At 43.7% G+C, this 16,131-nt stretch overlaps 1 protein-coding gene across 1 annotated transcript in view; it reads right to left on the reverse strand.

Annotated features, from left to right (window-relative positions):
* LOC106038940 (deleted in malignant brain tumors 1 protein) overlaps positions 1–16,131 on the reverse strand; it is an 81,675-nt gene that overhangs the window by 11,281 nt on the left and 54,263 nt on the right. The window contains exons 40-56 of the mRNA XM_067000614.1: positions 15,439–15,789; positions 14,927–14,956; positions 14,006–14,150; positions 12,542–12,648; positions 11,661–11,738; positions 10,805–10,915; positions 6,720–7,043; positions 5,810–5,851; positions 3,867–3,899; positions 3,342–3,374; positions 3,118–3,150; positions 2,938–2,970; positions 2,714–2,746; positions 2,534–2,566; positions 1,455–1,490; positions 749–924; positions 151–536 (exon numbers count right to left, since the gene is read on the reverse strand). Coding sequence (XP_066856715.1) covers positions 151–536; positions 749–924; positions 1,455–1,490; positions 2,534–2,566; positions 2,714–2,746; positions 2,938–2,970; positions 3,118–3,150; positions 3,342–3,374; positions 3,867–3,899; positions 5,810–5,851; positions 6,720–7,043; positions 10,805–10,915; positions 11,661–11,738; positions 12,542–12,648; positions 14,006–14,150; positions 14,927–14,956; positions 15,439–15,789 — 1,984 coding nt within the window. The remainder of the gene's footprint in view (positions 1–150; positions 537–748; positions 925–1,454; positions 1,491–2,533; positions 2,567–2,713; positions 2,747–2,937; positions 2,971–3,117; positions 3,151–3,341; positions 3,375–3,866; positions 3,900–5,809; positions 5,852–6,719; positions 7,044–10,804; positions 10,916–11,660; positions 11,739–12,541; positions 12,649–14,005; positions 14,151–14,926; positions 14,957–15,438; positions 15,790–16,131) is intronic.

Here is a 16,131-nt window from a genome sequence, read left to right on the forward strand (position 1 = left end):
TCATTTAAAATCTAGCTGCTTCTTGCTAATGGATAACTCATAAGTCCCACAGAACTCTGGATTTGTGGTGTACCTATTTGTTATTGTCCTTATCAGGTCAATCACATGCAAGAAATTATTTGGAAATAGTTGTTGAGATATTTTCCTTACCCCCTTCTTATTATTTCAGATGCCACAGTTGTAAAGTCATAAGGATTTGGAGAGACCACACACGTGTCTGTGAACAGCATCAGATTCGGCTCTGCGCTGTAGAGGGTAGCACGAACGAACAAATCCCGGTTTGGCAGAACGTAGTACGGTGGAGCCCTCACTACATTGGAAAAAGATGGTGAATCATAAAAGGCAAACTTGACAATAAATCGCCCAGATGGAGTTTGCTGGTACGGAGGCTCTATAATGCTGGGTACAGTTTCGAAACCAGGATTGCCGTATATTCTGCAGGCGAGGTTCAGCAGCGAGTTCCTATTTCTGCTGTAGAGGTTGCCAGACATGGATCCTTCCACTGTGTTGGAATAAGTGACGGCTTCACGTGTTATCTGTTAAAATATAGGTGAGTTTAGAGCTGCAAAGTAGTGCAGAACCCTTTTCCTGAATGCCACTGGGAAGCTGGGGGAGCTGAGGGATAGCAGGGCCTGGCCACGAGGGCCCGGCTGCCCGACCTCGGCCCCATAGCTGAGGAAAAGTTTTGTTCATAAATAACTTTGACACCATCTTGGCATGTGATAATTTCAAGGCCAGACGTGCTCACCAGCCTCCTTGTGCCACAGCCGTTGTACGGTATACGGAAGGTGACGTGGAAGTTGGTGATCACAGGCCTGCACCTGGGGTCTCGCAGGTGGACGCTCCCTGAAAGGTACCCTCGGGAGCTCAGGTAGGATCTCCTGATGATTGCCCGCATGTAATTAGGCAGACAGGTAAGGGTTACTAGAGGAGAAGAAATGTAATGTTAATAAACCATATTTTAGTATACAGTAAAACGCAGCACGCATTAAATACCAATGTGCTTCACAACTGCAAGTGTGGGCTTTGCTGACTAAGCTGGAGAAAACAGCTGAGTGGAGAGAAAATGAATTCCTCTCTTTCTTCAGTGGTGCCATTGCTTATCGCTCCCTCCTACAGCTAATCCTGAGGTCACACACGTCAGCACTTCTGCGGGACCGGGTGAGCTCGCCACGACAACCCCTGAGCTGCTGCTTTGCCCGTGAGCTCCCTGTGGGACGTGCTGCCACACCTGGCCGGCAGCCTGGCAGTCCATGGGCAGGTGTTTCAAATGTCTTTTTTTCATAAATATTGCAGACGTCGGCCAGCTTGTCCCGCTCGGGCAAGCCCCCGCTCTCCGCCTCAGACGCTGCCTGCCATAAACTGCCAGCCCTCTCCAGCTTGCATCTTGCCCAGCGTGCAGGGCACTGGTGAGGGAAAGGAATTACAAAGAGGAAGGAAGGAGAAGGCCCTACCTCGGCTTATAGGTGCTGGCCTTGATTCTGGAGGAGCTTTTAATGGAAAAAAAAAAAAAAAAAAAAGAAAATAAGTGAGAGTGAATGATGAAAATATGTGCTTGTATGTAATCAGTTAATATCCACTGTAATCAGCTGAATGCAGTCAGACTAGAAAATATTAATATCAACAGAGCTGAAGAACAGAGCTGTCATGGACAAAAAGCTCATATTAAGAAAAGCTTACAGACTTGAATGATGACATATTACTAGCAATAACAGGAACAAGATTTAATTTTGCTTATTCATTTGTTTAGGCAGATGACTTCATGCTCAAATGAATGCTTTTTATCAGAAGTTTAGTTTTCTGTACATCACTGGAAAAATAGAGTTCTTTTACTGATGCAGTCTTTTAGCAATGTGAGGCTGATAGGCCAGACTTTAAAACAAGACCTTAGCCTGCCCTCTGAGCGTTTGAGGCACAATATTTGCAATGTCTGAGCAGAACCTTAAATTCAACTTTCTTCAAAAGTTAAATCCCATTGTCAAAACCTTTACCTAAGGTTCAAAACAAATACCACTGAAAATATCAGAAATTCTTACTGACTTAGTTTCCAGTGGGGATGTAACTTTGGCGAGTGCACGAGGCTGACTTTCTAGGCGTGAGATGGGAAGCAATGCTAATGCATTGTCAGACCACAATTAGATAGCTGACTAAGCACTTAAACTGGAATAACACTGCACACTACTTGTGCATTACAGTGGTAATGCCTGTGTCTACAGGAGTTGGAGGAACTGATAGAGTTGATGAGATTGCTACTGTGAGATAAGAAAATATGAAATTAAACATTGTCTGAATCCTAAATAAATTCATTATTCGCATGAGAAATAATAAATGTGTACCCACATGAGCTAGGCCAAGGATTCCTAACATTTTTTGCCTGAGGACACTCCATGGTCCCCAGGCACCATCCCTGTGCCTCAGTTTTCCTCCACCTGTTTGCAGTGCCTGGCCCTCAGCTCCAGGAGCTCTGTCCACGCTGCACGGCCAGGCAGCGCCGCTGCTCACAGGGCTGCTGGAAACAAGCACCAAAAAGTACCTGGTGTTTCTGCTGCTGGGGACGTGGTCAGGACTGCCAAAGAGAAAGCAAAAGTCAGGCTTCAGCCATTTTTCCATTACTCCATGAGCAAAGCAGAGGCTGCTGCTGTGGAGGGAATCAGCAGCGTTCTCACAGGCTTCAGCCTGGCACCAATTCCTCACAGAATAAAGCGGTCAGTACCTGGTGCTGGAGGTGTGGTGGTTTCTGGAGGGGCTGGTGAGGCATGCAAGAGAGCACAAGTGCTGGTTAGGAGCTGCCACGGGCTGGACAGGCGGGAGGAACCCGCATCACAGTGATGCCACAGGCTCCTGTTTGGAAGGTGGCTGCGCACATCTCCAGGGGAGGCTCCTGCAGCCAGGGCACAGCCACGCTCGGCTGTAGGGTCTATGAGCAGGAATAAATACCTGGTGATTCAGCCACAGTGGTCTCAGCTGGGGCTGCCAAAGAGAAAGCAAAAGCCAGGCTTCAGCCATTTTTCCATTACTCCATGAGCAAAGCAAAGGCTGCTGCTGTGGAGGGAATCAGCAGCGTTCTCACAGGCTTCAGCCTGACACCAGTTCCTCACAGAATAAAGCGGTCAGTACCTGGTGCTGGAGGCGTGGTGGTTCCTGGAGGGGCTGGTGAGGCATGCAAGAGAGCACAAGTGCCGGTTAGGAGCTGCCATGGGCTGGACAGGCGGGAGGAACCCACACCACAGCGGAGCCACAAGCTCCTGTTTGGAGGGTGGCTGCGCACATCCCCAGGGGAGGCTGCTGCAGCCAGGGCACGGCCACGCTTGGCTGTAGGGTCTATGAGCAGGAATAAATACCTGGTGATTCAGCCACAGTGGTCTCAGTTGGGGCTGCCAAAGAGAAAGCAAAAGCCAGGCTTTAGTAATCTTTCCATTACTGTGTGAGCAAAGCAAAGACTGTCCAACCAAAGCAAAATTAGCATTAAGGTGCAGTTAGGCCTGGTTTAATCAGACACCCATTCCAGCTACATTATAACAATTTACAATACGCCATAATTTGGCATTTGATTAACCCAGCTTGTGGCCTTTTCACCATCCTTCAGGGCGGGTGAAAGTCACGTGTGAGGTGTGTGTACCTCCACAGATGCCAAAAAACTCAGTGTCATGGGACACCTCTCCCTGCTCATCACAACCACTGCGTCAGCATCAGGAGTTTGTGTGCCCATTCACCTGCGTGTCGTGAGCTTCTGGGAGCTAACGGTGTGTAAGAGCTGTCTGACCACCAAGCAGTGCTGAGCTCACGGGGAATCAGCACTCCACGATGGGAGAAATAATATTTGACTAAGCCTGAGGTGAATAAGCTAGCGGTGAAGTGCTCCATACCTGTTGTTCCACATGTGGTAGGCTCCACAGGGACTGTTGGGAAAGAAAATAAAAAACATCAAAAAAATGAAAGGTAGATCAATGTTTTCAGTTAAAGGGCGAGACAAGCAGCAGTACAGTCAGGGCTCTCCCCCAAACCATGACTCGGGTGATGGTTTCTGAAGCCCTGGAGAAGCCTGCAGGTTGGTGTTCCTGCCACCGTTTCTGCCACCCCATACTGCAGACCTTTGCCAGGAGGGGAGCAGTGATGCAGATCTGGTGGGGACAGGCAGTGTTTCTGTCCCAACTCCTCACCCAGGCTGAAATGCGGTATGAATTGCTGTTTGCAGGGGAGCAGCCCCACCACTGCAGTATCTGCCAGGGCCAAGAGCCTGGGAGGTGTGCCAGCCAGAACTGCTTTCAAATAAAATAAGTTACGTCTAGCTTGAGATGGTTAGTTAGGAAGCAGTAAAGCCTCTTGATACATCCAAGGAGAAATAATTTTCAGTGTGCAAACTACAGAGGGCTGAGCAGGGCTGAGTGGATTAGGAGTGTGGACTGAGAGTCTGAACTTGATTTCTCCTTCTTAAATGCTTCTATTGCTTGCAGCTTGTGTGCAGCACATCAGAGATTCATTGCAAGTGTTTGTCTGTAACCATCAGTTAAGAAAACTGCATGGTAGCAGTAAAAGGGGAAAGGAGAAGACTTACCAAAAATAAAATCGGAATCAGAATATGTGCCCTTTCAGAGTGGTAGTAGAAGCCTTATTCACTTCTTCAGGACTGTAAGTCTTGAGGCTACTGTTATTCATTATATCACTGCAATGCAATGCAACTTAGCCTAGCATGAACATCACTTCCCTAGAGGACCTCACTCTATCTTGGACATAAACGTCAGAGTCCAAAAAGATTCAATGGACTGCCAGCCTACACTGATGTCTAGTATCAGACACACCATGTTCATGTACTGCCAGATCCTCCAACAAAACAATTTCCTTCTGCATCCTCAGCTAGCAGGACGTAAGCTCAGCGTGCACTCCATTTTCTCCATAAGTTCACATGATGCAGATACCATCTCTTTAAATGCAAGTACAAAATCATGAAATAGGAGTGCATTCCCAGGAGAGAAAGAATGAGAAGATATGTTTACAACACTGTAAGACTGACAAAAGCAATTTAAGGCCCAAATAGTCTTTGTTCCAGAGATAGTTCCAGGTTGGACTGCTAACACCTACCTGTGGGCATCTCTGGAAAAAAACACATATAGCCCTGCTCTTCCCTTTCTGCTTGCTTGACCCTCTAGTAGAGGAACCCCTCATGGGAAGGAGAAGATGGCCCCAGGTCACCTGTAGCTCGGGGTGACAGGTCTGACTCGTGCCCATGGGGCCACGGCCAGGGATGCCCATTTGCAGCTCCAGCCTTGCGCCAGGCTCCTCCTTTCATCCACGCACGCTTTCATGCATGGCTTAGGAAACTTGATTCACATTAAATAAAATGGAGAAGGTGTGTACCTGCACAGATAACACCCATATCTTCCTTGTGGAAGCAGTCGTGTGTGCCCAGCCCCCTGTGGGAGCACTGCTCCAGGGAGGACTCGCTCCCTGTGCATTTCACGTTGTCCAGGAGAATATCTCCTGTGCCTTCCCCAAAAAAGGCGTTAATTTTGGCTGAGAGAGCATCACCACAGCCCATCTCTCTGCACACAACCCTGACATTCCTTATGCCCCAGTCGTCATAGCAGACGGTTCCCCATCTCCCATTGTGAAAGATTTCGAGGCGCCCTGAGCACTCATTGTCTCCGTTCACCAGTCTCAGGGACATCTCTTGGAAAAGCAGAAGGGAATTCATGGTCATTCAGCAGCCTCAAAAACTGGCAGATGCATTCACCACATAGTAAAAGCCAAGTAACTATATGCAATATGTCAGACATGAAAACTTTGAAAGGTCTGCCTACAAAGAACTCACCAGCTGGGACGGGCTCTGTCGGGGCTGTGGTAGGAACTGGCTCTGGAAAAGGAAACAGAAAAATGAATTTTTGGTCTTGCTATCGAGGATGTTTAATAATGTTCTTCAGTTACTATGTTAAATAAATGAAAGCAGTAGTAACATGGAACAACCCCTTCATCTCTGGGAGCATCATCACAAAAGGCAGATGAACAAACCCTTTTTTAAATGTCAGCTAAGACAGGGTCTGGGTGTTAATGGTTGCAGTTATCCTGCAGATATAATATTCAGTTGTGTGGGACACTTTAATTTAGGTGTGGGACATCCTTACACAAGAGACACACATTTTCCTGGGTTGTTTAACTCCACTTGAGGTCTTTACTGAAAAACTCTCTCTTTAATAAAATTATAGCGGGAGAAATATTTCAGAAATGGTCGCACTTCTGTTTTGTCAGAGCACAGCTAGAAGTCAGACACTTGCACAGCTTGGACTCAACCTCTGCTAGAGGGAGGTAGGGTAGGACTGCCAAGGCCACTTGTTTTATAATAATATTAAAGTAAATAGTGTCAGAGTATCTCTCTTGTAAAGTCCAGTAGACGTACGGCCATTTTCTTGCCAGGAATTGAATAGCACAAATAGCAACCAGTTCTTTTGGAGAGATTTTACAGCAAATTCTTTATCTTTTCTTTCTCCTCACTCCTCTCGCTTCCTCCCAGTGCCATTTCCCCAGATTCCCAGTACTCTTTCTGGGCTCTCCAGCTGCGCATGTTTTCAGTCAGAACAGAATTGCTGGAAAACTGGGAACTGATTTGAAGGAATCCTAAAGGAAATTGCTAAGAATAACTTCCTGCTAAATACAAGAAGAGGAAATTTGATTTACTACTTGTCATCATTCATATGGGAAATCAGCACTGAAACATGCCCATGTACCTGCGCAAATGACGCCAGCATCTTCTTTCGGCTGACAGTTGTGTACGGCTATCCCCCTGTGAGAGCACTCCCACAGGCTGCCTTCGCCCCCTCCGCACTGCACTTCGTCGAGGAGGATGGTCCCAGAGCCCTGCCCGAACTGGGCCTCGGGCACGGCCAGCAGAGCTTCCCCACAGCCCAGCTGCCGGCACACGACCTCGGCGTCCCCCAGGTCCCAGCCGTCGTCGCACACCGTGCCCCAGCTGCCGTTGTAATAGAGCTCAACGCGGCCCGAGCACCTGCTGTCGCCGTCTGCGAGTCGCAGGGACTGAGCTGAAGCATCTGCTGTGGAGGAAGAACACCGCACGTCGCTGCCATTTATCCTAGGCCGTGCCAAAGCCCATCTTCAGGCCAGCCAGCACCACGGTGAAGAAAGGAGCGGGTAGCCCGCAGAGTAGTCTGCTGCCACAGAGGATCCTTCCCTGAATCTCAGCTCTCCTTTAGGACTGATATAAATTCTTGAACCCGTCTTTCGACTGGTTGATACTATATGCAATATCTGATGGGCATGGACAAAGTCTTCTCCCACAACATGCTGATCTCTGGGGAAAACGATCCTCATCCCTACAACTAGCAACAAATGGGAGGATTTCTACTTTTTCTTTACCATCTTTCTCACCTATATAGTAGTGGTGTCTAAACAATTAACACAACTGCCCAGAGCCAACCTTTTCCTGAGATACCTTGCACCCTGAAGGCTATGTGTTTTTTTCTTTTCTTTCCTTTCTTTTTTTTTTTTTTTCTTTTTACATTTTTCCCCACTTCTTCTTTAAATAATGCCTGATTCAGCTTCTTTTCACTCTGGCATAACAGATGGTTGGCACAGCATCATTTCCCAGGAATAGTAGCAGAGCTATTTCTACAGATCAGGCTCATTTCTGAGAGCTGGGTACTTATGGAATAACCCACACATTTATCTCACTTTCAGAGGGAAAGGCTTTTAGAGATCTGAAGTTCCAAATTAGTTTTATGGGTCTGGAGTGTATTTTTCTTTCAGAGAAAGAAATCAGAGACTCTGCCGACAACATAATTGAGTTCCTCTGAGTTTGTTGCCATCATAAACTGTACCAAGTATACACAGCTGTCTTACTTCTTGGTAGGTCTGTGATTACAAGGTTTTCATTTCGGGACATTTTGCTGTCACCTGGCAGTCATTTGTAACCAACTAATGCACATCCATTCAGAATGAGTGCCATGTTTCCAAAGACTCTCTTTGCCCTTAATTCCTTTTTGCTGACCATGATCAAAGCTCCTTCCATCTAAGTACCATGCTTATCATTTCCTTCTGCAAAAGTTGGCTGTAAAGAAATGTCAGCAGCAATATTCTTGGCTCGCTTCCCAAGATCAAGGTCTGAACTTCTATGAGACTGCCAAATATGATTTCAGGGATAAGAAAATAATTGAGACAAAAGATAACTAATTAATTTGTTGAACCAGGTGTTGAGTAGTCACTAGCGATAGTGAAAGGTGTTACATAAGTTTAAGAACTGGACTTCATTAGCTATCTAAGGCTAGGTGGGAGTAGTGAGAAAAAGGCAGATTAAAAATATATATATCCAGATCTTGACTTAGATTACAGGCAGTAATAAATTTGTTGTGATTCAGCTGATATTAAAAATAGCTTTACTGAGGGGGAGGCAACCTCTGAATTAGACTTACTAAGTAAATGAAGTATTTCACTAATCTGAAATATGAATGTCAATTCGAAATAAAGGACTGATTAAGTAGCAGTCCCAAGAATTGTTAATGCATTCTTGTGGGTGTGTCTAGACAGATGAAAGGCAACTTTCTGCTTTCAACAAATGAATAAAAGAAAGCATTAGATATTTGCTTCTCTTCAAAGTCAGTGTTTTGTGCTTAGGTAAGTGTAAAATATAATCAAAAGAATTAGTAAGCACTTAGTTTCCCTGAGCCATTAACCCAAAGTGCAGTTTATCTGTGGTTGGTACAAATAAAAGTAATGAAATTGTTAGTTACAGCTAAAGAGGAGCACTTTTTCACTTTAACCATTAAACACCTTCCTTGTTGCACAGAGTGTGCATACATAGGATGAAATTGTTTGCTCAAATGCATGGCTGAATAGACACAAGCAAAGCACTTAATAGTTAAAATTAGTAACGTAGGTATTCTTGGAAATCCATATATACACCCTGTATTAGGTTCGTTAAGCCTGTATTGTAGTCAACTGATCAGTCATTTAAGAAGAAATTCACATTCAACTTCTGAAAGCCAAGAAGATAAAAATAAATCCTGAGGGACCACATTCATTTCTCAGTTTCACTGGTGTGTGCTAAGAAGTGCAAACTTCTTTTCATTCGTCTGGAATAGGTCCTAGTCTGAACATGTAAGGCAGGCAGCAAAATCTGGTCGAAGCTCTGTAAAATATTCTTTAAAGCAGGCAAGTTTTCTATCCTTCTGAAATTGGAAAGACTGGCAGCAAAAAGGTAGAGAAACACCGACTTAAATTTCTCCTTTGCTGTACTAAAGATTTGTCTGTTAATTTCTAAGACAATTAACATTTGTAGAAAATAGGGTGGATAGACCCTAGATCTTGAACATGAACATATTGTTAAAATTAAGGTTGATGGGTGGAGCATTAAGGAGATTTGTACTACATTTCCTAGACCTGCTGCCACTGGTATTGAGTCACAGCTCTAATCTTTTGAGAACATAGATAAAGCTGTAGAAGAGAAGAAGCTCTATAAACGGTTATAAAGAGAAGAATTATCAGTTGCCTCAGTAATTGTTTGTCATGTTATGCAGCATCTTGAGCTAACAGATGGTATGGGTGTTAAATAGCCAGCCACAGCTACTGTACGGTAATGAAATCCTCAGCCATTACCACTGACACTTTGGAACAGGACAGATAGAGTGACAGAAGGAAAGGCAAGATTTGTGCGCTCTCTGGAGGACAGGACGAGAATTCAAAATCATCTTCATAAACTGAATAAATGTCAAAAATCAGCAAGCTGAACTTCAGCACAGACAGATGCAATGGACTGCTCATTGCAAAGAGAAAACCAAGGCACAAAGGCAAAATCATCCTCTTAGCTGGCACAGGAGGGCCATGGAAAGACTGGAAGTCAGCAGTGTTGGCACTGCGGTGAGCTAGTCCAATCTTAGCTTGCTCTCAGAGTGATACACTGGGTCTACTTATCCTCCTCGGCACTAACAAGGCCTCAGCTGCTCATTTGGTGATTGTACATTTAAGAAAGATAGAGGTAATGGGGAGAACTTGGATTTAAGAAATGTAATAGGCTTGAAAATCATGAGCTCTAAGTTTAAAGAGCCGAATTTAGTTTATATGCGAAGTGTCTTTCAATATTCAGAAGAGGACTCTAAAGAGGATTGCCATGAATTTCCCCCTGGAATCTGTAGAGAGCTAAAACAGCAACTGTAGGCACTACAGAAAATTCCTATCAACAAAAGAACATCAAATGTAGTGTTCTACACATTTTCCTTGTGTCTTGAATACATCTGTCAAGCCCAGAGGCAAAGTGTACATATTCGTCTTCCCTGGTGGAGATTTGCTTAGGAGTTTAAAGCCTGTTGTTGCTATCAATTTCTTCTTCATCAGACGAGTAGGTAAAACAGCACGTAGTGGGTAGAAAGGCCCCCCTCAGCTGATGGCTGATACAAAATGACCCTGTCTGGTGAAACCCTGGCTTTAAGGTTTGTAAAACTTAAGAAATTATTTCATAGACTCATTAAAACAGCTCATTCTTCAAAAGCTTACAAAGCATCTTAAAAAAAAAAAAACATATGATAGAATAAGATTTGCCCCAACAAAGAGAATGGAGAAAAGGTGGGACATACACACACACCTTGCAGCGTGATCAGCATTTACATGGGGACCAAAGCCCCACATAAGTCATTTTCCCATCCCCAAGAGGGACCTCTACCAGATGCTGAGGAGGAGTATAAGAATGGGACAAGCAATCCTGGTTTGCACAGGATTGTCTCCTAGCTGCATCCTTTTGCATCTAGGAGACTTTTTTGCTCCTGAACCATGCAAGGCAGACAGCTTGTGTCTGACTGTTCCTTACCTTCATTTGTTGTAGAGGGTAATGCTGGAGTTGTGGCTGGCTCACTAGTCTCTGTGACTGGGGCAGATGTGATCAAGTCGTCCAGTTCTGTGGTAGAATCATCAATTGAAGCTTTGAGGGGAAAAAAAAAAAAACAGTAGGAACTATGAACAACAGTGGCAAAATGTGAATATAAACCAGAAGTAATTTTTAAGTTAAAACAATCAGGATTTGTCATTTTTGTAGAAATGTGTGAAAGTACAAGAAGTTTTTTTTTCAGTGAACAAACTTGGAATTGTCCCTTGTACTTCAGTCTGAGTCCTATATAGCATCACATAATACTATGATAAATAAATATTCAAAGTTGGGATTTCTAAGCTTCTTGGCTACTGGAGAATGAAATAGCATGTTTTATCCATGTTTAGCAATATGAAAACTTCAGAGCACATATTTTCCATGCAATATGTCTTTACCTGAGCTCACCTAGACTCAAAACTGATTTTGGTACTACACCCCATCCAACTATATCCTTGCTTTTATAAGCCGAATTTACTCAGGATTCTTGGTATTGATGCTGCCTCAGTCCCATCATTCACTGAAGCAGATGCACAGAAGGAATACGTGGGTATATACAGAGTATATATATACAGGTATATACCATTAAAAGAGTTGAGAAAATGCATTATTGGGGAGAAACGTCAACCAGTGATAGAAAATGGAGCTGATGTTTGGTGATATCATTTAGATTATGTCCTTGAAGTAAAAGTGAGTTGGACTGTAGCCTCTAACATATGGTCACATCTTCTTAATCCAGCTGAAAAACCCCAATTAACAGAATGTTTGTTTTAGATATAACTTGCAAAATGGCCATTCTTACCTTCAGAAACTGTGGTTGGGATTTCAGGGGCCAATGTAGTACTTCCCTCTGCAAGAACAGCAGATGCAGAAGATGAATCTGAGGCCAAGAGCAAGTTGAGGAAAGGAAGAGAAGGAGAGAGAGGCAGCAATTAAACAAGTAAAATAACAAAGAGTATTTTGGCTTTCTGTAAGGAAATGTTCATTAAAACCATTTCTGTCTTATCTGACTGAGAGTCTTTCTCCCAAAGGTGTAACAGTCACTGGGGAGAAGAGGGAGAGTCCGTTCAGACCATTTTTTCTGCAGTTCCCTGCAGGGTGTCCCTGCATTGCAGAGCATCACCACAAGCAGGTAAGAGGTGTGGTGTAGTGGGGGGCTGGTGGCAGAGCCGGCTCTCGCCCCCAGCTCGCGGAGCTCAGCCTGCGACATCCTGTGCCACGTGTTGGGAGAGGGTGAATCTGGTAAGACCAAGCCTGGAGGCTTATAAACTGTTAAGAATCCAGATAAATATTGTTATAAATGGTGAGAAACACAGACTAAATGGCTTTATCCCACGTCATGCTTCTTAAATATATATATATATATCGTTATTTCTTTCAGATTCTCTCATTTAAATTCTGCACTATTCAGCTTCACTTGAAGTGAGATTTGCATGTAACATTTGCAGCTCCTTATTGGAGTTGTGGTTTAAGTGCTAGTGGCAGCCTGCCCATGCTGCCAGAAAGCCAGTGGTTGGCACCAAGCAAATGGGATTCAGAGACAAGCATTGGTGGCACTGAGAGATGGTGATTTTGCAGTATTTCTTGGCATGTCCACTGATCTCCCCTTTGAACCAAAACTTACATCCAGATATTCATTCAGCATTTTTCTGACATGCTGCAGGCTGTGAAAATGCCCGTTACCTTCCTTTGGTGTGGTCAGGGTTTCTGATGTCCCGTTTTCTTCTGTAATGGCAGTGGAAGCAAAGGAGGAACCTGTGCAAGTAAAGGAGGCTATCAGAAGGACGAGAAATTAAATGCCTGCCAGCAGCAATTAAAGGCAGGTGTGTGCTTTGAGGAATTAAGGACTCTAGATCTCAGGCTTGATAAAAAGCTGTGTTATCAGTGTGCTAAATAGCTGGAAAGGCAGAGGTCCAGCTCAGGGAGGTGAGTTCAAATGCTTGGCTGTGCTCCTTAATGGTTCTGGAGCTTTTATGAAATTTGGACACACAAAATCACAATGATCTGGATGCTTCTGCTTTACAAAACTATACCTGTAGTATTTATAGCTACAAGCTCAGGGAAATTAATCATTAAATGCATGTATTTCTGCTGTATCCTGACAGTCTGATATTTTTTAAGTGAAGATGTTAAAGAGGGGTTGCTCCTTCACAGCAGTTTAATTTGCATTGTCTACTGTGACTATTTTACAGATTCATGTGGTCACCTCTTCTTAATCCAGCTGAAAGCCCTTTAGTTTTACTGAAAAGTCTTTCACCTTCATTTAACCTTTAACACTAAAGACAGAAGATACCTGTGTTATTTCTGACTGTGTTCGTTTACTGCTAGAGGTGCAACAGTCATTTGCAAAGACGCAAAGTAGCCATTGTTAGGGAAATAAAAAATTAGGTGATTTTTACTTTTTTTTTTTTTTTTTTTTCTTTTATAGCATTTCATGAGTGAGTGCTAGCAGACAAGTGCTCCTCACCTTCCTCGAGGGTTGTCAAGGTCACTGTAGCAGACAGTGTCTCCGTCCCTTTTGTGTCTGGGCTGGGTGCAGAGGAGGAAGCTGCAGAGATGGGCAGGGGTGAGGGAATACATTAGTAAATGGAATCACGACCAGGTAAAAGAAAAGACATTTCAGGAATCAGTGTAGGGATCATTAGTACTTTAGGCTTTATGGAAAGGGAAGTTATTTTACCAGACTTTGACTTTTGGTAATTGGTTCAGAAGAACGTTTTCTAATTAGTAATTGTAAATGAATGTAGTAGTAATTAAAAGTGAATTTGGGAGACCGATGGAACTGGTATACCTCTTGTCATGGTATGAGCCCACCTGATTTCCATTCCACCTTTTCACTAACTTCAGAACCTGGAAATATTAGGTCTAACTATTAAAAGAATTGAAGGTGAAGAAAATATCCAGATAAGCGTGCCTCAGATCATCCAGTTTTACAGATCTCATCATACAGATACGCAGTCTTGATAATTATATTGTAGGTAGACTTAATCGTGTGCTTGTTTTCCCTCCAAACACATTTTGTTGTGAAAATGAAGATGGTGTTGGCCATTGGCTCCTCCAAGGCTACTTACATACAGGGTTAGATAATGAATTATTTTTACTGAATTCCAAGTGGTCCTCCTGTATACTTCTCAAATTGCATATTACCCCAAATTTTTGCAGGTGCCATTTACAGCTTGGGTTTTTCCCTTGCCTTTGTCAGTAGAAGTCAGCAGTTCTGTGGTAGAGGTTACGGTGCTGTCTGTGGCAAATGTTGATGATGAACTTGTAGTTTGGGGATTCTCTGAGGATGCTGGAAGATAGAGGAAATAAATTATTAGAGAACTATGATAATGGTCATGAGAACTGAGACACTGGTGAAATAATTTAAATGTCAGGTTTCGTGTAGCAGTGGGCTAATGCACTAGACCTAGTAGTGTGATTGCTGTCAATTAATAACAGTTCTAAATGAACTGCTGAGATATTTGCCAGTGGTACCGTTAAGGCAGATGTAGATGCTCAGAATATGCAGCAAAAGATCAGTGCTACTACAACGTGGTTTTGTTGGTTCAGGCCTTGAGGAGACATTATTTAGGGAACCAGCCTTTCACTTCTGGGCTGCTAATGGTTGAGAACTGCATTTTAGTGCCCACTTCTTTGTGCACTACAAAGTACATTAATGATTAACTCAACACTTTAAAAAAAAAACACACAAACACAAATCATGGGAGACATGAGCAGCACCTATATTTTAAGATTTCCTATTTCCATTATTTCAGGGACAGAGTGGTGAAAAAAAAACAAGAGTCAGAAGCTTATACCGGGAGTGTAAAGACTTGTTTTATGTTTTCCCTAATTGTTAGCAGATGAAAGGCAAATGCAATTCCTAAGAGCAATCCAAACAACAGAAGTCATTTTGGAATAGATGAATAACGAGTAATGAGGAAAAATTAGGAACATGCACCTTTCTAGGATACTGTCTGCCAAGGAACTCTAATCATATGATTTTTCAAGTTAAAAATTAGTCTCTGAGCATTTAGCGTTACTGTGAAGTGTGAATGGATTTATGTCTCAAAAGCCCTGCCTTACCTGGTGGTGCAGTCGTGGAGGGTACTGCATCTGTGAACACAGAACAAAGCAAAACATTGATATTTACTGTGGAATTATTTATATTGCTTCAAAATAGGTTGCCTCTACCTATGCAATCGTTGATATCAGCTGTGTTTATGACAAAAATATTAAAACACTTTTTCAATGCAGACATGTCTTGGTTCACATCTTCTGGATGTACTTCTACCTCCAGTTAACTCTTTGCCTGCCTTATTTTGGGAAGAGCCTACAATCAGATGCTGACTAAAGTGGTCTTGGACTATTTTCTTCTCAGCATATTCATACTCAGTGCTTGCTGCTGCCAGTCTTGGTATTTTGTACAGAACATCCTTGTGTTCCTTGATCGCTTCATTCAGCCTAAGTACAAGGAGTCTCTACACAGTTCAGCTCTGGTCTGGTTTCTGAATTCCATTCTGATGTTCCTCATTTTTACAGCCAACAGAAAAATCCAAAGATTTTGTTTAAGTGCAGATTTATATATATTTTTTTACCTGAACAGATGACACCGACATCCTCATTGTGCCCACAGTCATTTTTGTTCCAGCCAGCGTGCGGACAGTCCCAAAGGTAAGATTCAGTTCCTGTACACTGCACATCATCCAGGAGGATGTTTCCTTCACCAGGGCCAAAGTAAGACCATCCGTAGACAGAAACAGCTTGGCCACAACCAAGTTGTCTGCATACAACATTGGCACTGTTCATATTGAAGAAATCATCACAGACTGTCCCCCATTCGCCTTTATGGTAAACTTCAACCCTTCCGGCACATCTGTCCCCACCAGATGCCAGTCGCAATTGTGGCGGATCTTCTAAAATGAAAGCAAAAATTGGCAGGCAAACATCTCAAGCTGTTTATTACAGAAAATGTAAACTTCTCACATCTGAGGTCGCACCCCCCTCTCTGCAGGGATGGGCTGTGCAGTGCTTCTGTGTCCCCAGTTCCTGGGGCTTACGGGGGGACACATGCAGTGCACAAAGCAGGGTGGGGCAAGGAGCTAAACAGCAGAGCTCAGATCAGTGCTGTTAATTCAGCCCAGTTCACTCAGCTCTGCTGCATGCAGGGGCTGATCTGTCATGTTAGGGTTTTGGCTGGGCTGGGGAAATAACCAGCTCTCCCCGAGCTGACTCATCTACACCCACAGGTGTGCCCGGTGTGTTCACGCTCTGGAGAATGTTTCACTCTC

This window comes from Anser cygnoides, chromosome 7, assembly GCF_040182565.1.
Source record: "Anser cygnoides isolate HZ-2024a breed goose chromosome 7, Taihu_goose_T2T_genome, whole genome shotgun sequence".
Lineage (NCBI taxonomy): Eukaryota > Metazoa > Chordata > Aves > Anseriformes > Anatidae > Anser > Anser cygnoides.